Source organism: Acinonyx jubatus, chromosome A1, assembly GCF_027475565.1.
Source record: "Acinonyx jubatus isolate Ajub_Pintada_27869175 chromosome A1, VMU_Ajub_asm_v1.0, whole genome shotgun sequence".
In the NCBI taxonomy this organism is placed as follows: Eukaryota; Metazoa; Chordata; class Mammalia; order Carnivora; family Felidae; genus Acinonyx; species Acinonyx jubatus.
In genome coordinates, this window is record NC_069380.1 from 50,929,453 (window position 1) to 50,951,896 (window position 22,444).

General features: G+C 37.1%; 1 protein-coding gene across 16 annotated transcripts in view; it reads left to right on the forward strand.

Moving 5' to 3' along the window:
* SCEL (sciellin) overlaps window positions 1–22,444 on the forward strand; it is a 310,273-nt gene that overhangs the window by 247,229 nt on the left and 40,600 nt on the right. For 10 of the 16 annotated variants that reach the window (XM_053216814.1, XM_053216816.1, XM_053216808.1 and 7 more), the window contains 11 exons: window positions 1,413–1,493; window positions 3,662–3,727; window positions 6,363–6,422; window positions 10,212–10,256; window positions 11,594–11,653; window positions 11,956–12,015; window positions 12,660–12,719; window positions 15,294–15,352; window positions 16,300–16,360; window positions 17,324–17,383; window positions 22,266–22,325. In XM_053216814.1, coding sequence (XP_053072789.1) covers window positions 1,413–1,493; window positions 3,662–3,727; window positions 6,363–6,422; window positions 10,212–10,256; window positions 11,594–11,653; window positions 11,956–12,015; window positions 12,660–12,719; window positions 15,294–15,352; window positions 16,300–16,360; window positions 17,324–17,383; window positions 22,266–22,325 — 672 coding nt within the window. The remainder of the gene's footprint in view (window positions 1–1,412; window positions 1,494–3,661; window positions 3,728–6,362; window positions 6,423–10,211; window positions 10,257–11,593; window positions 11,654–11,955; window positions 12,016–12,659; window positions 12,720–15,293; window positions 15,353–16,299; window positions 16,361–17,323; window positions 17,384–22,265; window positions 22,326–22,444) is intronic. The other 6 variants (XM_053216833.1, XM_053216865.1, XM_053216869.1 and 3 more) reach the window with 4 other exon arrangements.

Consider the following 22,444-nt stretch of genomic DNA (forward strand, 5'->3'; position numbering starts at 1 on the left):
ACTTGACTTCTGGGGCACTACACCTTCCTATTTCTCTTTGGCCACTTCTCCTTGGACCTTTTGCTGTTTCCTTCTCATACCCTTGACATCTAAATATTGCAGGGCTGAACCCTGAGCCCTTTCTGTTTCTTCATTTACACTGAGTCTCTTGGCGATCTCATCCAGTTTCAAGTGTCAAATGCCATCTCTAAGTTGATGATGACCATATTTATATGCTCTTCCTCCAATATCCTCGTGGCTCATTTTATCATTTCCTGTAGGTCTTGACTCAAATTTCACTTCACAGAGACGCCTTCCCATTTTATATGAAATGGTGTTCTTGCACCATCAGTCTATATATTATATTCTCTTACTCTGTTTTATTTTCTTCATCTGTCATATATTTATTTGTGCATTGAAAGCCTTTTGAGAAGAGAGAAATTATCACTTTGTAGAATGCCTTGCACATAGAAAGCTACCAATACATGTTTATTAAATAAAAGCATGATCTCATTCAGCCCTGACAACACCCCAGCAACCTTATGAGAAGGGTTATTATAGATGAAGAGATGGAATCAAGTTAGCCCATTATCATACAGCAGGCAGTTCAGACAGCTGGACTCCAGAGCCTACATGCTCACATAGCATGCTACAGAAGCCAGAGGGGTACCTGGAGTCTGGATCACAAGGGTACTTTTACTAGGTATGGAATTGATCTTGAGGATAATAGGGAGCTACTGGAGTGGTAGTGGTGGGGGTTGGGGGGCGACATGCCCTGGGTAAGGTGTTGACTCCATCCAAAATATGTACATACTTGCTTGTCTGCAATTCCTGGGTCATCGAATCATGCTGGCTCAGAAGCCGCCTTGGCTCAGGTTGGAAAGTTTAGGCTGACAGCATATGTATGCTTTGCTAGCAGCAAACTGGCCTGTGCTGCCAATATTTAAACCAGATTTAGTTAAGAGCTTTGAGTCAACTTTATCTTGATGTCTGTAAAACTGAAAACCTTTCTTGCTGTTTCCATAGCAGCCTGATGGTTGACATAATTCCTAAAGAAGATTATATGTTAATGCCCAAGAACGATTTACTACACTCATGGGCTGCTGACCCAAAATGCCACAACTTGAGCTAGATAGTCTAGGAAATATTAAGCTTTTAAAAGGACATTATATTTCAAACTATAATAAAACAGGATGAGGTTTCCAAAAATCTGATTAAATGAACTTTTAAAATGCCTGTAATTTAAATATTTGACTCCTCTAAAGTTTAGCGCGGTATAGATTCTGGCCTTTCATCTACCTCATGCCAGGGGGGTGAGGCAGTTGTAAGATGCACAAGCTATTTCCATATAGGCAATAAGTACATTTGGTTAATAGATGCTAAAATTTGCAATGTTTCCATGGTGAAATGAACTGCTGTTTTCTGTTTTAAAGGGAACCAACTGTTCGCCCTCCAGTACCTCCAAAGCCCATTTCTCCTGCTTCATCTCCTAACCAGCAGAGACGGGAGAATAGGTGAGACCTGGCATTCCAGAATTTCTTGGCCAAAAGAAGCAGTTATATAAATGAAAGCAAATGAATTGTGACCTGTTTTGTGCAAAGCATGGGTATGTTTTGTGCACACATTCACTGAAGAAGCACTTGTAAAGCTTTTCTAGTTTTCTATTTGCTGACACAAATATGTATTTATGTTTGCCTTTGAATACTTATGGCCATTTCCCATCTTATCGAAATACATTTTCAAGATAGAAGCTGAAGTATTATACATGAATACATATATAAATACATATATAATGACATATATAAATACACAGAAACTATACATATGTTTTTTACTGAAAACATATATATATATATATATATAATATATATGTACTATCTATACATACAGTTTATATTTACTCCTAGTTAAGTTTCCCATTAAAAGCTACATTTTCTGATAAAAGATGTTCTTCAACTTTGTGTTACTACTCAAGCTCTCCCTTATGTTAGAAATACTTTTGGGTAGCTCCTTAGTCTTGTGTTAGCTAAGGAATTTGCAATTTATTTCAAACCAATTACATTTTTAAAAATGTTCTGATTAACCTGTCTCCAAATAAAAAAACAAAAACAGACTTGCTTTTCCATTTTGAATCTCTGACAGTCTATAATTAATACTTACAAACAAATTCAGAGATCTGAAAGTTTTCCCATGTGTTTATGTTAAACTGTTTAGAAGTCTCAGGCTGTTTTTTAAGATGTGCATTGCACATTTCCGTTACTATTGTGAGATTTAAAAAAAAATGTTATTTCACTGAAGACTGACTACATTAGATCCACTTGATTGCCTGCCTTTGATTCTTTTGTATTTTTGCATTTTGATGGTGATTTTTGTTGACAACATGAAAGAAAATTCTAGAACTATTCTTCAGAAAGCGGGTAACTTCAGATAGAAAATGCTGACTGGGCAGCAGGGCTAAGTAGCATTAGGTGTTCAGCCTACTGAGTTAAAAAACTATGTCTGAATTTCTCTTCAGTGAAACTTCACAAGATCTTTGAAATTTTGTCCTTAAGATGAGAAGATAATTTTTTCCCTTTTAATGAGCCAGGAGAATACCTCTTCATTGAATTAATTAAAAATATAGACCATTTATAACTTTTTATTTGTGCAATGGTTATAATTATACTCTTAAAACAACTTCTTAAGCTTTCTAACTTACATTATTTTTCCTTTTATAGTATTGACCAATTAAATCTGAATTTGAATAAGATTTTTTTACGGGACCTTAAATAAATTGCCTTTAGTACTATCTAAATTCTAATCTAAAATCAGCAACTCTAGAACAGTGAGCTTGTGTAGATTCAAAAAAATCTAAATTTCACGGGAATTGGTCTAATCCATTTTTACTACTTTAATTTCTTTCTTCTCCCAATGATCTTAAAAATAAAATTAGGACAACTTGCATGTTTTAAACCCTCATTACTTTAATCACAGCAAGATGATTTTAATGAAAGAATATGAAAGGGAAGTGTTTGCTATGTAATTAACACATGTCCTCAGGAGTACAAAAAATAGTTGAATATAGTTTCTTGAGAACAAGCAAGAATGTTTAAGTAGGTCAATCAGATACTTAGGAAAATAACAGAGAAAAACCTTATATCATATCTTGTGACAGAACCTAACTTCATAAGCTTTTATTCTATCAACTCAATGTGATCATTCTCAATGTGGTGGGCTTGTTGGAAATTTAAAATATTTCCTATCTTATCTGAGCAAATATATTTCTCGATCGTATTCAAATGAGGTAAGTCTTTAAGAAAAAAAAAATCATTCCTTTGCTGCCTAATAATAAAAACGATTCTTAAGAGATAAGTATGAAAATGCTTTATTGATGTTTGGAGACTAAAATAAAATGAACATAAACATATTTAGAACAGATATTTCTGGATATATCTAGTGGTTAAAAATGTATTAAAGGAGACAGGCTAAATTGCAAAAGTATTATATTGGACCCCAGATTTTCACATAGGAAATGGTTGAGTTCTAGCCAAACAAAAGAGTAAGATAAAGTTTGTTATCTCAAGTAGCTATTGCTCCAACACACTGTGATATTTTTGAACATAAATGTTTTCTTAAAAATTTATATTTAACAGAGAAGTGTTTTCTTATCTAACAGACATTATCTTTAACTTTGAAAATATAGGCAGATATGTCCGCCTAAACCACGTGTATATACAGAAGCCAACAGATCTGCTGAAAGAAATATAAGGTACAATGATGTCTATCTCTATCTATGTAATTGTAGAAATGATGAAGTTTGCTTTATTAGCATACTTAAAGTACAAGGCAATTAATAATAAAATAGACAAAATCGGTTTTCCAGCTGGCTTTGAGATAGTGGTTAATAAATATTTTTATATACACCTACAGAATTTTATTCTTTTTTTTCCTATCCCAAGCTTTATATTAGGGAAACAAGCAAAGTTGTCTCAACATGATAACAGAATAAAATCAAACCCCTTAAGAAAGGAAAACACCTCTCTATTCCCAGCACTTGTCCCAAGGTCTGTGATATAGTTGTATTGATGTTTATTTATTTATTTATTTATTTAAATTAATTTTTTATTTTTTAAAATTTACATCCAAATTAGTTAGCATATAGTGCAACAATGATTTCAGGAGTAGATTCCTTAGTGCCCCTTACCCATTTAGCCCATCCCCCCTCCCACCATCCCTCCAGTAACTCTCTGTTTGTTCTCCATATTTAAGAGTCTCTTCTGTTGTGTCCCCCTCCCTGTTTTTATATTATTTTTGTTTCCCTTCCCTTATGTTCATCTGTTTTGTCTCTTAAAGTCCTCATATGAGTTAAGTCCTATGATTTTTGTCTTTCTCTGACTGACTAATTTCACTTAGCATAATACCCTCCAGTTCCATCCACGTAATTGCAAATGGCAAGATTTCATTCTTTTTGATTGCCAAGTAATACTCCATTGTATATATATATACCGCATCTTCTTTATCCATTCATCCATGGATGGACATTTGGGCTCTTTCCATACTTTGGCCACTGTTGATAGTGTTGCTATAAACATGGGGGTGCATGTGTCCCTTCAAAATAGCACATCTGTATCCCTTGGATAAATGCCTAGTAGTGCAATCGCTGGGTTGTAGGGTAGTGCTATTTTTAGTTTTTTGGGGAACCTCCATACTGTTTTCCAGAGTGGCTGCACCAGCTTGCATTCCCAGATGTTTATTGTTTTAAGTTGACTTATTTATTTTTGAGAGAAAGGGAGTGAGAGAGGGAAGGAGGGGGGAGAGGCAGAGAGAGAGAGGGAGAGAGATTCCCCAGTAGGCACTGTCAGCACAGATCCCAATGCAGGGCTTGAACACAGACTGTAAGATCATGACCCGAGCCGAAACCAAGTGTCAGAAGCTTAACCAACTAGGCCACCCAGGTGCCCCTAGTTGTGTTGTTTAAATGAATAGGTGGAAATATAGTAATTTGACTGAACTAGTTCTGCAAAGGCTTTGCTAGTATTGGCTGCAAAATAAGGCCATATCCAGCTCCACTCACATCACCAGGAAAAGACTCACAAATTGTATTGATCTTTGGGTAAGGTTTCCCCATGACAGTCCTGATTTATGCCTCTTGTCTTGCACATCCCATCTAGTTTAGTATTTATTGTGGTTATATTGTTTTTATATTTTTATTTTTTAGAAAAAACACTATTTTTGAAATTAGTTTTGAATGATGCTATTTTATCGATTTATCAATATGATAGACCATTTTTTTTATTATGGTAAAAAACATAATAGTAAGTTTACCATCTTATCCATTGTGACAACCAATGTTTCAAAGTTCAAAACTTACATACTTTTTTTTTCATTATTATCTCCCTTGACTCTCAGAAGAGTCCCAGTTTGAAACATACATCACATGGATACCTTACCTTTGGGGAGAATCACCTTTTCCTTCCACTTAGTAACTTAAATATAACTGTATCTCAGCATTGCCCAAGCTGTGTCCCATGTACCACAACACGTCAATGCATGTTCTGTGAAAGAAGGGTTTAATGGCCAACACATTTAGGAGACACAATTAAACAGTTCTCTACCACAGGACTTCTCAGAAATTTTAATGTGTTTACACATATTCCGAATCTCTGAAAGTTGGTTATATTTCCCAAATTTACTTGACTGCAAAATTGTTTCTTCATAGAACCCTATTAACCTTCTATAAAACACTGTCTTGAAAATCTTAAATACAGGGACACCAGTAAGCATTTTCCCTTTTTATAATCTTTTTATGATCTAGGGACACCAGTGTGGATTCAAATACTCTATGTGTCAGGTGATTCCTCCTACCCTATAGTTTAAAATATACTTTCTTTCCCTTTGGGAGCCTAAGAAGACAGATACTTTGACTGCATGTGAGGGACTAATTAATCATCTGGACATGTTGCTTAATGCTCTTTGGCTGTAGTTGAAAAACCTCTGAACACACTTCTGTGTTCACTTGTGCAGTTAACCATACTTTCTTTTCCATTTCCTTTTTTAAAGGAAATGTGGGAGAAGCCAATGTGTTTAGGAGACACTGTAGTTATTTCAGTGAGCATTAGATGCCAGAGCCAATGTCCAGTGAAATGACTGGTGTTTTGTGTATGTGTGTGTGTGTGTGTGTGTGTGAGTGTGTGTGTGTGTGTGTGTGTGTGTGTGTGTGTGTATGATATCTATCATATCAGCCCTATATCATGAGCTGGTATGATAGAACAATTTCATTATGCAGTTAAAGTCAGTAACTCCTGAACACATGGACTATTGTTTACTGAAAACATAAGAATTTCTAGCTACTTCAAATATAGCTCTACTGTCATTGACTTGTGTTTATTTTTCATCATTTGAAGGAGTCAGGATCTCGAGAACATAGTCAAAGTGGCCACTTCACTTCAGAAAACTAACAGGGGGTAAGAGCTCAGAGCTTTGAGCTTATGTTTTTCTCTTTTTTTAATGTTTCAAAAAAGGCTTAACCGGTTCCTTTAAAAGTTCCAAATATAAACAAAATTCCAACGCTATTTATATAATTTAAAAGAAGAAAGAGTCCGTCTCTCTAAGTAAGTGTCCCTGAAAAATGGGCAACACTGACATTTATGGATACTTTTCTTCTGCTGCTTTGTCTTTTGGTGATTGTACTCATCCTTGTCACCTCCGCTGTCTGTGGTTTTGACCTTGTTCCAAGTCCTCGTCCTGTATTTATGTTGCTGGCTCAGATCTCAACTTCTCTGCCTTCCCAGCACCCTCATTTAGAGTGTCCTAGGCCATATTTACCTTCCTTCCCAAATGCACTATTTCCTGACTTCTTTCTGTTCTTTCCTTCAGCCAAGCTCACCTTTCTGGAATCATTCTTCATTCTTCCATGTCTTTCCCCTTAATGTAGTGTCACACATATATGCATTAAATGTCTAAAATTCTCTTCATGCTCACATGGCCTCACCCCAGTTCAAACCTTCATGAGCACCATCATAAGTTAGAGTAGCTACCCAGATTTACTTACGTTCCCTCAGTCTCTTCTCCCCTAAACCATCACTGCCACTTCTTAAAATTCTGCTTGAACAACTACTTCACTGGCTCCCCCTTGCCCGTTCAATTACATATGACCTTTGCTAACCTGGCTCCAACCTAATGTTCCAGAGTTATTTCTGACTTTACCCTCACATTTACCCTACACAAAATAGCAAATTAAACCACTTTCTTTCTGCAGTTTCCAGACATTGTGCCTTTGTTTATGCCATCCCACCTACATAGCAGCCTTTCCCGGCCTCAAGGCCACCATATCAATCCATCCAAGTCCTACATATTTTTCAAGATCTAGAACAGATATCACTTCTTCTGTGAAGTCTTCACAGAATGATCCAGTGAGATCATTCCAGTGAGTTCTATTTATCTAAGCTATTTGAACCCCCTATTTATGTGTTATAACAACTAATCATAATTGATGTTGTTTCATGGTATCTATGTCAGCATCTCACCCTCTCTGTCATCTCTTCAGTTTCTTAGAGCAGATGTTTTGTTTTATTCACCGTAAGTCGTTTGCAGTGTCTAACAGGAATCTTTCGTGCAATGTAGGTACTTATATAATAGATTATGGTAAATAATGAATGAAAAGTGGGAGACCTGGAGTATAAAAATTCCATATTTTAAATGCCATGCCTACAAAAATTCTCATTGCTTGGTGGAATTCAGCAATGCAATGCTGAGTGTGATTGGGGACCATGGTCTCAGTCAAAAGAACTGAAGAGAAGAAACAGAGGTGACAGATTGCTCTTCTGTGCACAAAACTAATTGGAGCTCTGAATCCAGGTGGGGACTCCAGAAAGTATCCTGAATGTTTCACTTCCACCTTCTCTTGTCTGAGTGCCTAGATCTCTAATTCTATTTACTTTACTTTTATGAGGTAATATTTTGTTTTTAAGAGAGATTGGACTCTTAAATGTTTTGGTGAGTGGTGGGGATGTTTGAGAGGGAGATATGTGAGTGATGCTGAAGGGAAGTTATGGTTTGGCACAAAGAGAAACACTGGGATCTACTGTCAGTCTTGTCCCCTCTCCCTAGGCACGATGCACGAAATCCACAGAAAGATGTGTTCTTTGCAGGGAGAAGTTACTGCTCTGGCAGCATTCCTCCAAGGGGAATGTGTGTTGGATTGACATACCTAAGGACCATTACTATGGGCCATCTGTAGGGACTAGAAGTAGCTTCATTCACCTGAGCTGCTCTTTGTGATATTCCTTCGTGAAGTGGACTGTCACTCCTATCTGATTAAGAGCATTTAATTTCTTGCACATGCAATGGTGAAATTTAATATTCAAAGCTTTTATCAATGTAAGGTCACTTTAAAAGTCCAACTTCTTTCTTCAGAATATTATCTCCATTTTATTTAATTTGCCACAGATTGTCTTCTCATGATTTATGCCAATTTTTTTGTGATAAACGTGAGCAACCCCAGATCCTGATAATCACATTGTTGTGACTCACATTAGCCAGAAAGGTCTGGGGCTACAATTTTATAGGATTCTTAGGTTTGTCCTTATCCTGGGAGATATGGAGAGAGTCATACCCTCAGAGGTAGAAGGTGGGATTTCAAGCAAGAAACAACAGTGGGGCACTGTGTCAGGGATAGAATGTTAATTAATTCTTGTCAGGGTCAGCAACTTTTGTATTTCAGTGTTTATCCTCAGCCTTCAATCCTACCACTGAATATGTAACATTGTTTGAAAAGTTTCATTTATGTGATGGCTGCTAATGAAACATGTTTTAGGGTCACTGAGAGGACTTGCCCAGTGGCTATTCTGGCAGTGCGTGGTGCCAGGCACCTTCAAAGCACATGAATGACTCAGAACTATACTTCTCTAGCCTGAGCCAAAGTCTTGATGTCTCTAAAAGCTGTTTAAACAATAAATATAGCAAGCATTTATTTAATGAAAAATTTAATAGACTGGGAACTGTTTGTTATAATGGCCAAAATTAATTGAAAGTTTATGACTTGCCAGACAGCATGCTACAAACTTTATACTCATTAGCTCATTGATTCTTTTCTCAGGTGGGTACAATTAGTATTGTTGGACAGATGGAAAAATTGAGGCAACAACAGATTAGGTAACACACCCAGAGTCACCAACCAGTAAGTGGTGAATCCTGGATTGGGATCCAGGTACCCCTGACATGGGACCCTGAGTATGTAACCACCGAGTTACTTGGCCTCATGGTTTCCTGGTCAGTACCAGTGATGACTCAAGAGGAACATTGAGAAAGTGTGGAAAATGTGTGATTCTAGAGCAGGAAGAAGGAAAAACCATGATTTGTGATCTAAAACTGGAAGGCAAGAGAAATGGAGGCAAAGTGGTGACAGAAATATTGAAGAGAGACCATGCTGTGAGGAGCAAACAGGAACAAGAAACCCACTGAGGCTGCCTTCCTGGGGGAAAGACCTGAGCTCAGGTGGCTCTAAGGGATATTCTAGAACCCAGGGGCTTAGCTTAAACAGGTTGTTTGTTCCTCAAGAAACAGCCAGAAAGTTGCAGTTCTCAAAAGCAGAAAAAAGATAGCAAATTTAGTGGACTTGAAATGAGATAGGAGCACAATTCAAGAAAGCAGCCAGACCTACGGATGAACAGGTGTTTTCCGATAGCTACTTTGTGCAGGTACATTATGCAAATGTATAGAATCTGTAACTAGTCAATGTACATATATTTGTTGATTCAGTCGAAAACCTGTATTAAGTATTTATTGTATAAAGGACACGGCATTAAAGACTGAAGAGAATCCACTGTAAAATACAGTTCTAAATTTTAAGTGGAGCGTGTGTGTGTGTGTGTGTGTGTGTGTGTGTGTGTGAGAAAGAGAGAGAGAGAGATGTAGGAGCAGGAACATTATCATGAGACAAGTGTGCAGTTGTTACATTACAAAATATAGTAGTCTAAGTGTCATAAAGGAGATGAACAAAAACAAAATGCAGCAACGTTTCCAAAAATGTAGAGGACTCTATTCCTTTGGAGGCCTGGGAAATATGTCTTGGAGAAAGGTATTTGAAAGAGCCTTGAAGGATAAACAAGATTTTCATAGAGGAAAAAGGTGGGGCCTGTGTTGTATTCCAGAGAACTAACCAAAACAGGGGTTTAAGGTGGACCGGCCCTTTGACTCTGAACAGGCTTTTACTGATGTGAGATTTTTTTTTGTTTTGGTTTTTCTTCCAAAAGTGAAGAATTGGATAATATCATCAAAATGAACAAAAGCTTGAATAGGTAAGATTTGAAAACATCCAATTTTTGTTCTATTACTGAGTTGCATATTGTGACTTCTTATGTCTCTTTACTATTTGAGCACAAGGACCCACATATGGGGCTAATTAAAAGTGGCCTACAAATCTTGAATAAAAAGCTTGCAGGCGTCACTACCAATGAAAGGCTATTCCAATCTAAAGAGACTAATATTAAGGTGTCTTTGATTTTCATACTCTTTTTAGCGAGGCAGTTATATAAAACCACAGTTCTCTTCCTGAAATATTAGTATGCAGGCAGCGTTTAGTTTGGTCACTCAGTGCCTTCAGTTTTATGCTTTACAAAAGCCACTTATTATTTTAGTTAACTTTATCTCCTTAATTTTAAATCATTTATAATTGCTCACTTTAAAAATTATAATGATTGAGGTTTGTGTTGGAAGTGAGTGCAGTTTTTGCTATCTCTCTGTTCCTTTGCCCACCAACATACTAAATGGGTAGGAATCAGAGAAAAAGAGAAACTAGGCAAATGTCAAAGGAGCTCATTGATCAGAGAGATGTGGTTTTCATACCCTGTTCTGACAATATGATCTTATGATTGACTATCAACAACTCATTTAAGTTTGCTTCTATTCAGTTTATTCATTTACAAAGAGAGAGGGTATTAGATCAAGGATCACAGACTCCATGGGCTCCCAGGGCAGACGGGACCTGACTGTATGAAACATAGGGCAATGCCCTGTCCAAGGACTCCAGCTGTTTCTCAGCTGCTGACAGGCCCAGTGTTGCAGACCATTCTCAGAATATCTTGAAAATCCAGGTTTCGATGTGTCATGGCCATCTTTGTAAACACTGGCTCACATTAAAAACAAAACGCTCTTGGGGCGCCTGGGTGGCTCAGTTGGTTGAGTGTCCGACTTCGGCTCAGGTCATGATCTCGCTGTGCTGACAGCTCAGAGCCTGGAGCCTGCTTCGGATTCTGTGTCTTCCTCTCTCTCTTCCCCTCCCCCCCTCACACTCTGTCTCTCTCTCCTTCAAAAATCAATAAACATTAAAAAAAAATTTTTTTAAACAAAATGCTCTGAATCCAAACAACATGTCATGGATCTACTATGTGTGGATCCCCAGTTTGTATCTTCTATCTTATTTTTCCCTAAGGTCCACTGCAATTTAAGTTTTGAGTCTTTGAAAATACCTATTTGGAATAAACCAATTTCAAGAATTGTGACTCATCGTTTGCAACCAGCTACTATTTCCTGTCTATAACTGACCTCTATATAGAAATATAAACTGGTCTATATTTCTTTAGAGTTAAGTATGTATTATTACCACTGACAAGGTTTTTTATTAATACATTTAAAGAAATCAAGGTCTTGATGGTCTCTTCAGAGCAAATCCTAAGGCAGATCAAACAGAGAAAAGGTAAGTGCAGCTGTCCCTAACCTGAAAATATGGTCTCCCAGATTCCTTGCTGTGTTCTTTCAGACATTAGCTGGAAGGGAGTTGTATCCTCTGGCATGGAAATGTACTAGCAGATGGGGTAGTGCTCTCTGTATTGTACATTAAGCTCAGACATAATTGCCCAGAAGGATTTCTGCTCTTCCATTCAATAAGAGTCAATGAGCAATTCGTGAAGAATGTTTATGGTATCCGACATTTTAAGATACCACAAAATTTTATTTCAATATGTAGTCTTTTTTACTGGAGTTTCTTTGTGTTTACAGAGCCAAGAGCCTTGAAAATCTCATTTTTATGAGTACCCGAACAGACAAAGATGACAAAGGGTAAGATTTGACTGAGACTCTTACAGCCCTCTTTGATTGAGTCCTAGACTATATACCATCCTGGGTTCAGCCTCTGGCTCAAGACAAGGCAGGCTGGTGGAACAGGCCCTCCCTGGATGGGGGTGAGGAGATGGGTGGATATCTTGGTGGTGGCTCTGCCACCAACATCCGTCTGGATGACCCTGGGCAAGTCACTTAACCTCTGGAACCACTGTGTCCTCCCAAGATGAAGGGCATGACCTAGATGATCTCCAAGTTCCCTTTTGTATCTAAAAATGAAAAAAAAAAAAACAAACCTCTAGCTGGCTGTTACAACTAGTGGACTGGCTTATGAAATAAACATATTTACTATAAGATGTTTTGATGCTGGGAGCACAGCCTCTCATCACTGAAGTCTTTATGATGTTCTAAGGCACTTTTCAGTTGGAATCTTGGTTGAGTCACTTCATATGTATATCATGGATATATTTATAAATATCTCAAGATCAAGAGTCCTGCTTTTACTTATTTTATATTATAAAAAGGGTTAGGGAATGATTAGTAACTGCACTGATAGCATTTAAGAGGTTAATTTATAGTTCTACACTGATACTGATGTACTAGAAAATTGACTTACATTATGATACTATTTTTTATGTGACAAGAAACCGAACTCTTGACAGTTTTATTAAAGAAAATCCCGCAATAGTCAAGAATGATGAAAGGTAAGAATTTATGAGATCTTTACTGTCTTTCCCCCAGACTGGATGTTTACCTTGTACATGGTTAGTTCTTAGATTTACCTTCCTAACATGATAATTATTTCTATTGTCTCGATTATCTGTTAAAGCCATCTCTCTGTGCCAGTCTGTGCACAGAATGGTATTCTAGCTTTCCAAGTCAATCTTGGCAAATACATGCTGAGGCCTCTCTGATGTAGAACACTTGAAGTCTGTATGATGAAAAGGGTTGGCAGTAAGAATTTCACCGATACAGAATCCTTATTAGCAATCTATTATTATAATGTAAATGTACAAGTATTATTACAGGTAATTTTTTTTTCACATGGAGAACAGATGAAATGGGAAAACAGTCAATTCTCTGCGAATGGTTATATGAGCTGTATAGGAAAAGATGTGATCTCCGATATTTAAAAAATGAAATTGGGAAGGGTCCACGAAAGTGGTGGAAAATAAGAAAATTAGGATGAGCATCTCAAGTAAATCATTTCCGGGCTGGTAAAGAGAAGAAAAGAGATGTGATTTATAATGTGGGATAACTGATAGGAACTGGCTTTTTGATGCAGGAATGACTGAGCTCACTGACCGGGAGAATCCATCCTTCCTTATTTTTCCTTCTTCCCGCCCTTCCTCCTTGCCTTCTTTCTTACACTGAAAGAAACTAAAATGCGATAGTCTTATCACGGTGAAATCAGAGACAGATGAAAATAGCAAAGGAAAACACCTGGACAATTCGGGGGATTTAGAGGGATTAACTTTGATATCCCCTAATAGCTTTAAGCGATTTGCATGGAAAAGGTTTATTATTGTTTGTAGTCAATTTATATAAAGCACTGGAGACATCATAGAGTTATTTCTACTTTTCCAAGGGTACTTGAGACCTGGGAACTTTTTACTAAAAATGACATGTCTAAATCTTCAAAGGGTTTAGATTTATTTATTTATTTATTTATTTCTCTTTTTGTTTCTTAATTTTTTTTTTTTAGTGTTTATTTTTGAGAGAGAGAGAGAGAGAGAGAGAGAGAGAGTGCAGGGAGGGGCAGATAGAGAGGGAAACAGAATCTGAAGCAGGCTCCAAGCTCTGAGTTGTCAGCACAGAGCCCAATGCAGGGCTCGAACCCATAAACTGTGAGATCATGACCTGAGCAGAAGTCGGATGCTTAACAGAATGAGCCACCCAGGGCTCCCAAAGGGTTTAGATTTAAAATGTTGACTGTCTCATTTCCACCCCTGATTTGAATGATTTTCATGTTTAAAGAAAGCAATATATCAACAAATATATTACAGTTAGCTTCCCACCAGTCCTCCCTCAAAGGAAAAAGAAAGCACAAACTGAGACCTGAAGGGAACTTTTGCTTTTAAAATGATTTAATGGTAAAGAAAATGTAGTGTACACACACACACACACACACACACACACACACACACACACACTGGAATATTACTTAGACATAAAAACGAATGAGATCTTGCCATTTGAGACAACGTGGATGGACCTAGAGGGAGTTATGCTAAGTAAAATAAGTCAGACAGAGAAAGATAAATACCATATTATTTTACTTACATGTGAAACCTAAAAAACAAACAAAGAAAAAGCAGAAATAGGCACATAAATACAGAGAATACATAAATACATAAATACTTGAACTGATTGTTGCCAGAGGAGAGCGTAGTGGAGGGATGGGCAAAATAGGTGAAGGAGAGTGGGAGATACAGGCTTCCAGTTATGGAATGAGTAAGTCATGAGGATAAAAGGTATGGTGTAGGGAATATGGTCAATGGTATTGTAACAGCACATTGTATAGTGACGGATGGTAGCTGCACTTGTGGTGAGCATTGTATCATGTATAGAGTTGTCAAATCACTATGTTGTACACCTGCAACTATTGTAAACATTGTGTGTCAACTCTATTTCAATTAAAAACATTTAGTTTACTTTAAAAATAAAAAATAAAGAGCTTGCAATCACTTGGCTTCAACCCACAGGTCAGGCTCTTTGACCATTAGGTCTTTTGAGAATATGAAGAATAAAATATTAGAGTAAAAAAAAAAGACCTGCAGATAGCATAGTCTAATTCCTTTACTTATAGTGAGGGAACTTGGTGCAGAAAAGTGAAATAACAGGGTTGCAATCTTGTTAAAATCAGAACTAGACTTTGAATCCAGATCTCTTCCTTATACTGAAACTGGGTGCTAGGGCTATGATATATAGTAATAAAAGTAACCTGAAAATTATAACATTGCATAAATGATCAACACAACAACTCAGTTCTAAATGGCAGGAATGTTTATTGTTTTATTAAAAATTATTCCCTGTTAGAATGATTTAATCATAACTGAGTAATGACTGGGACCTTACTATTAGAAAAGTTACCATATCTCTTCAGCATTTTGCATGAGAAGAGCCACTTGCATTAAACAGTTCTAAAGACTTCTGAGGCTTTAGGTACTGATAACATCTTACTCCTATTGTGAGAAATCTTCTGTTGCCATAAGAGACTGAATTCCTCTCTCTCCTCTCTGTTGCTCTGCCTTCCTCCCTGCTCCAATGTTATGAAGAAACCAAGGCCTTGGAAGTCTTATTAAAGTTAATCAGAGGACTGAAAAAAATGAGAAAGGTTAAGTGCAGGTCCTACTTTGCTGGGGCTCTCTTTTTTCAAGTTAGCTTTTCATAGGTCATTTGAAGTGGGAGTGTTATGGTTTCCTCCATCACAGATGAAGTGTACTTTAAGCCAATCAGAGAGTAAGCAAAGGAATATGACGAATGCTGTTTCCATGGGACCACATGTTTGAGTTATACTGAACTAAGTACAGGAAATGTGCTACATAATCTCTTATTCTATACTTTCTTAAACAAAACATGAGCCAAGTTTTGTATTTAAATTAAGAAATATAAAGGACAAAATTGCAAAGTGAGAGCTATGTTAGGAAGCTTTTCTAAACTGATTTAAACTAAGTGCTGCTGTGGGAGTTAATAAAGATCAGCTAAGGATAATTACATCCAAGTTTTTTAGGTCATTTGGCCTGGAAATATCTGATACGCTTTCCGGGACACTCATTTATACAGATATCAGAGAAAATTGAACATAACCTAAGTGACACAAAATTTTCATGTGTTTTTCTTCCCCCCAGAGAAGCCAAGATCTCCAAATGATTATCAAAGTGAATGCCAGGACAGATAAGACTAGGAGAGGATGAGACCTGTTTTGATTTCTGAATCTTGGTTGATTTCCCCCAGATTTCACTGTGTGATCTTCTCAGTGTCACTGAAGGGGTCACATCTTTGAGTTTTCCCTCTGTCTTCTGTGTCTGATCCCTACCACCCTGATTTTCACTTTGGAGGGTCTGCAATGGATTCTATCTAAATTTACATTTGGTCAATATAAAATCCCAGAGATTAACTTAACTATATTATTGATAGGCAATTTTCATAATAAAATGAATTTAATACTTGTATAATAATTTTCTCCAAAAGTTTTCAATTAATCATCCAATAATATGGAATACTTAGTTATACACAATACTGTGGGAATTCTTGGAAACTGATCTAAATGTTTTTTTTAAAGAGGTAAAGACCTGGATAATGTTATCAAAGTGAATCCCAAAGGAAGGGAAAATGCCACTGGGTAAGAATTATTTAGTGTCTTTAAGTTTGATTTTTGTAAGTGACAATCTTATGATAAAATGATTTTGCATTTTAGCTTCATAACCATATTTTATTAGCATGGAGTGAGACAGTAGCAGTGGGCCCCATGACCTTCCCTTTTTGTTCCTAATAAAATTACTTAATTTTTGAAGAACCGGCCTAATTTTTGATACTAAGTTGCCCTTTATCCCAGATTTTAGGGCTTTGATTTAGTTTATGGATGCATTACTGAATTGTTTCTTTGTATCCAAATGAAGCATAGTCTTAACAACGTTTTCAAGGTAGATCTCCAAAGTAGCAAAGCCAAAGTGGAGGCTTGACTAAAACCCTTGTAAATCAACTTCTCTAAGGATGACATGGTCTCTGAAGGCAACCCAGGGGAGGGACTGGCAGGTGTATCCACTGGAAATTCCACCACGGTTTCCCCTCTTCAGGGCTCTGTCAACATGGTAGCAGCACTGAGTCCCATCACCTCTGCCATCCTCTGCCATCCCTGTGCACTGTCATCCTTTTGGGTTCAAGTCATCCCCTTTTGATATCGTTCAATGTCAATGCTCTTCTATGAGGGTCACATGTGTACCCCTGAGAAATGATTCATTCATTTTCCTACCATGTGATGTATTGTTTTTTTTTTTTTTTTTTTTGCTCTTTGTAACTCATCATAACCTAATTATATTTTAAAAGGCTTGTATTGGGGAAATGGTTCAGTTTATAGGAAGACATATATTCTTCTCCTTATAACTTTTAAAATATTATTATTGATATTGTTCTCATTATTTAAAACCAGAATAAGCAATTATATCTGATTTGTTGAGTAGAAATCTATATCCTGTCTTGATCCAGTCTAGGACTTTATCTGACTTGTATGACTTCTCCAATCATTGTTCACTTGACTAGTGTTTTACTTAATAACATGCATTAAAATTCATTTCTTTGTTCAAAGAAAACAAGACTTCAATGGATTTATTAAAGCAAATCCTGAAACAAATAAAAATATCAAGAGGTAAGACATGTAAAACTTCCTCCCCTTCCTTTGGCATTTATAAGCACATCGGAATCCTGACTGCTTGTCAGGAGACTGCATTGAAATTCAAACCATGCTCTCTTTTTCCCCAAACAAATCATATTAAGCAGTTTTATACAAGTGATAGTCAGAAGTGATCTTTTGCATTTAATTTATGGGTAAAGTTTACTATCTGGCAGATTTTGCAAAATTAAATGGGAATTTGACTTTATTGAGTTAAATGATTCCTTTCTGTGTGTGTGTATGTGTGTGTGTGTTTAAGTGTGTATGTGTGTGTATGTGTAAGTACTGCATGTGTGTGTATAAATGTATTTGTGTGTATATAAGTAGTGTGTATGTATAATTGTGTGGGTATAAGAGTATTTATGTGTACTCAAGGGGGTTCTCCAGAGAAACAGAAGCAATAGGATGAGGAATTGGCTCATGCTCTTATGGAAGCTGAAAAGTCCCAAGCTCTGTAGTTGGCAATCTGGATACCTAGAAGAGCCAGTGATTTATAGTTCCAGTCCAAACCCAAATGCCTAAGAATCAGGAGAGCTGATGGTTTAGCTTCTAATGCCAAGAGATGTCTTAGGTCAGTCAGTCAGGCAGAAAAACTCCATTCTAACTCAGTCTTTCTGTTCCATTCTAATCCTCAACTGATTGGGTCATGGCCCCTATGTTAGGGAGGACCATTTGCTTTCCTCAGTCTACAGATTCAAATGTTTATCTCATCCCTGAATACCCTCACAGACATACCCAGAATAATGTTTGACCCAATATGTAGGCTTTCTGTGGCCCAGCCAACTTAACATATGAAATTAACCATCAAAATGTGTGTGTGTATATAGTATAACTACATGTAAATATATGTATGTGGTATGTGTGGATATAGGTAGATGTGTTTATGTGCAAACAATGTGTGCACATATATAGTGTTTTTGTGTGTAGCATGTATATATCTATGTAGTGTAGTGTATAAAAATGAAGAGCTTAACAAAGTGTACTTTGTTCTCCTAAGGCTGTCTGGGTATTTCAGCTCAGGTCATGATCTCACAGTTCCATGAGTTTGAGCTCTGAGTCGGGCTCTCTCTCCTTCTCTCTCTCTGTCCCTCCCCCTCTCACACACTCTCTCTAAATATAAATAAATAAACTTAAAAAAGAGTTCTCCTACCCATTAACTTTCAAGTAAATCTGGAAAGCTTATATTCTCCTGCTTTTTATTTTTTAAAAAGCAGATGGAATATATTTGAAACTGAGCTTGTTGGTACGTTGCTGAAACCAGTGCACCAAATAATTCCATGTGGTTTCCTTTGAACTTCTTTCCATTCAGTTAACTCAGTACATGATATTATTAGTTGATTCGAAAATGTGTCACTGATGTCCGCAGGCCCAGTTAGCAGTGCAAGGACTCAGCTAGTTGAAAAGCTGGTGTGCTATTCTCAGCAACATGACATGGTCCAGCAACGCAGGGAGTTCGAGACTTGTATTTGCACCCAGTAGACTGAGAAGAAAGCATTGATTTCTATGGCTACATGGGGGTTCAGGGAGGTAACTCAAGGTAGTGAATGTGAGCAGGGAATCCTAAAGACCTGGGTTCAAATTCTGGCTTGGTCATTTGCTAGTTCTCATGCTTCAGTTTACTCATCCACAAAATAGGGATCATAACATTATCCTGCCTGGCCCATAGTAGCTGCAAGAAATTGTGAGCAATGATAAAGATTCAGGTGAATTATGTTTTCTTAATGATTCAGATACTGTTCAAATATTTAATTTACTTTGATTTTCCAAGAAAAATCCATGACTTCCATGCTAATTTTTATTTAAAAGAGTATTTCAAATAGTCACCTCTTGTTTTTCATATGTTGGTGTGCGACTATGTGCATGCCTCCATGTGTCTACAGGCAAATAAATGTTTTATGTGTGTGTGCTTGTGTTTGCATGAATGTGCATATATGTACAATTGCACCTTTGTATGTACACCAGTCCACATGCATATGAGTATGTGCATGTTTTTGCAAACGCACCTGTGTGTGATTGCATAACAATGCACGCATGCTGTGTATACATGGATACGTGTATATCTATGCTTTTGTATGTATATGAGTACATATGTACATGGATGTGTATGTGTGTGCACCCATGTCCAATGCTTGGGAGTATGCACAGTGTGTGTTTGTGCTTGCTGAGAGCTTTTAGGGACAGTAGTTGTCTTTTTCTTTTACTACGCATAATTAAGTTCTGTAGATCTTTTATTTTTTTAACGTAAAAAAATCTTTTAATGTTTTTTTATTTTTGAGAGACAGAGACAGAGTATGAGTGGGGGAGGGGCAGAGAGAGAGGGAGACACAGAATCTGAAACAGGCTCCAGGCTCTGAGCTGTCAGCACAAAGCCTGATGCAGGGCTCAAACTCACGAACCGTGAGATCATGACCTGAACTGAAGTCGGACGCTCAACTGACTGAGCCACCAAGGCGCCCCTAACTTTTTTTTGTTTATTTGTTTTTGAGAGAGAGAGAGAGAGAGAGAGAGAGAGCGTGCTCAAGCAGGGGAGGGACAGAGAGAGAGGGAGACAGAGAATCCCAAGGCAGGCTCCAGGCTCTGAGCTGTCAGCACAGAGCCAGACACAGGGTTTGAACTCATGAACCACAAGATCATGACCTGAGCCGGAGTTGGACACTTAACTGACTGAACCACCCAGGCACCACTGTATATCTGTTAAAAGTAAAGCCAAATCCTGCTCCCTCTCTTATTTAAAAAAGTACAATATTTGTCCATTTCAGGTAGAATACAATTCTAACCCTTAGCAATTGTCTTTCACTTGTTCAATAAAGTCCAGCCAAACTGATCTTTTTTGTATTCCTGGCTCATTCCTGCTTTAAGACTTCTGCATATGCTATTCCCATTTTGGGACTGCCCTACCCTCATATTGTCACTTTCTCAAAGAAGTCACTTCTGACCACCAAATGTAATTGTCACCACCTCCTTCTCCAACCCCAGTTGTGTTCTGTGCCAGAACACAGGCACCGGGCACTCTCTAATTTTCTTCAGAGCATGTATTGTTATTTAGAATTGTGACATTCATTTATATGTTTGATTGTATATTGCCTGCCTCTTCCTGAGTTAGAATGGAAGCTTCATGAGGGCTAAGCCTATGTCTGTATTATTCACAGGTGTCCATAACTATTTGTGGATTGAGGGAATGAATAAATACTGAGGATGCGTACACTATGGGGCATTGATTCACACGGTTTAGCTCAAAATATTATTTTAAATTACTGCATTAATTAGAACACTCTTCTTTATTGATTTTATTTACTTTGAGATTTAAATAAACCCTCATTGATATATGTTTTATTTAATATGTTTAAAGAGATCAAGTTCTTGGCAATATAATCAAAGCTAACTCCAAAATCAACACAAGTATTACAAGGGAGTGGTTGTAATGCTTACTGTTGTGTTATTTTTTTGAGTACTCAAATGTGAAAATAGAATCCTGGAATATTTTTTCTCTGACTCTGGAATTTAAATCTCACATACTTCATTTAGGCAAAAATCAACAAGAGGTAAAAAAAAAAAAACAAACAAAAAACACATCAACAAGGGGGTGTTCTGGGGTAGAATAGTTGGTTCTTTCAGGTTGTTTCATTTTGCATGAAAAAAAGTCCACACATTTTTTTTTTGTTGCTGCTTTTAGCCTGGGTATATACATTCTCAGATATCTGGATAAAAGTAAAATCTTAAGTCAACATCTAGTTGCTTCAAAATACCTGTATCTGTGATGTTGTATAGATGCAACCTCAGAGACTTTGTGATACAATCTTAGTAGGGCCACAAAGCATGGAGATATAGGGTATAAAAGTACTTTCTTTAGAGGAGCCTGGGTGGCTCAGTTGGTTAAACTCCCAACTCTTGATTTTGACTCAAGTCATGATCTCACAGTTCATAGGATTGAGCCCCACATCGGGCTCTGCGCTGGCAGCATGGACCCTACTTGGGATTCTCTCCCTCTCTCTACCCTTCCTGTGCATATTCCCTCTTTCTCTCTCTCTCTCTTGAAATAATAAATAAACATTTTTAAAAAGCACCTTCTGCGGATGTCCTTTACCCATGTGGCATCCTCTGTAGGTCACAGGGCTATTGGCTTGTGCTGCGCATGTGGAAAATAGAAACAATAAGAAAAGCAAAATTCCATTAAGATTAGAAACAGAATATTAAAAGATAACAACAAAATACTGACACGTTTTTAATGACTACATGGGGTTTTTTATTATAGTAAATATATCTTACATTTCAGAACTCTATAGATTTTAATCTTCCTATTGTTTGTTGCCAATGCAACTACTCAAAATTTGTAGTTTTAACACATAGTTATAAATGCCAGATAGATACCAGGTTCTATATCACGGACTTTAACAAACTGGTATATTAATCTTCATCCAGTCTTGTGAATAGAAAACCTACTAATAAATGTCAATTTTTCAAAATATGGATTCTTCAAGGTTAATTTTAAATTCCCACAGCATATTGGAAGTTGATATTAAGAGGATGTGCCTTCTGGAATGTTCCATGAGATGCATATATAGACTATTAGAAAATGTTTAGCTCACCTGGCAAAGGTTAGGAGCATGACATTAAATGAATCACAATAGAGACAGAGTTCCAGTGCAGTATTTGTGACTGGCCTAAAGTCGCCAAGATTAAAATATTGTCTCACTGAATCTCAGAGATGTATAAATACCTACATAGTCAACTTTAACATTATTCCATTCTTTGGCATGATCTCAGTAAATGTTAATAAAGTTTCTGAGTTTTAATAAATAGTTTTCATCATTTGGTGTTAATCTATCACTAACCTCACCATTTCTTCAATGTTTTAAAGGGGCCAGAGCCTTGACAATCTCATCAACGTGACCCCTGAAGTAAACAGAAGTAATGCAGGGTGAAGATTATGTCTTATCTTTCTTCCTTCCCTGACTGCATCAATTTGTGGCCCTCATCAGAGAAGCTATGTGGAAAAATCTTTGCATTGGAATCAGCAAGTCTGAAATCCATTACTTC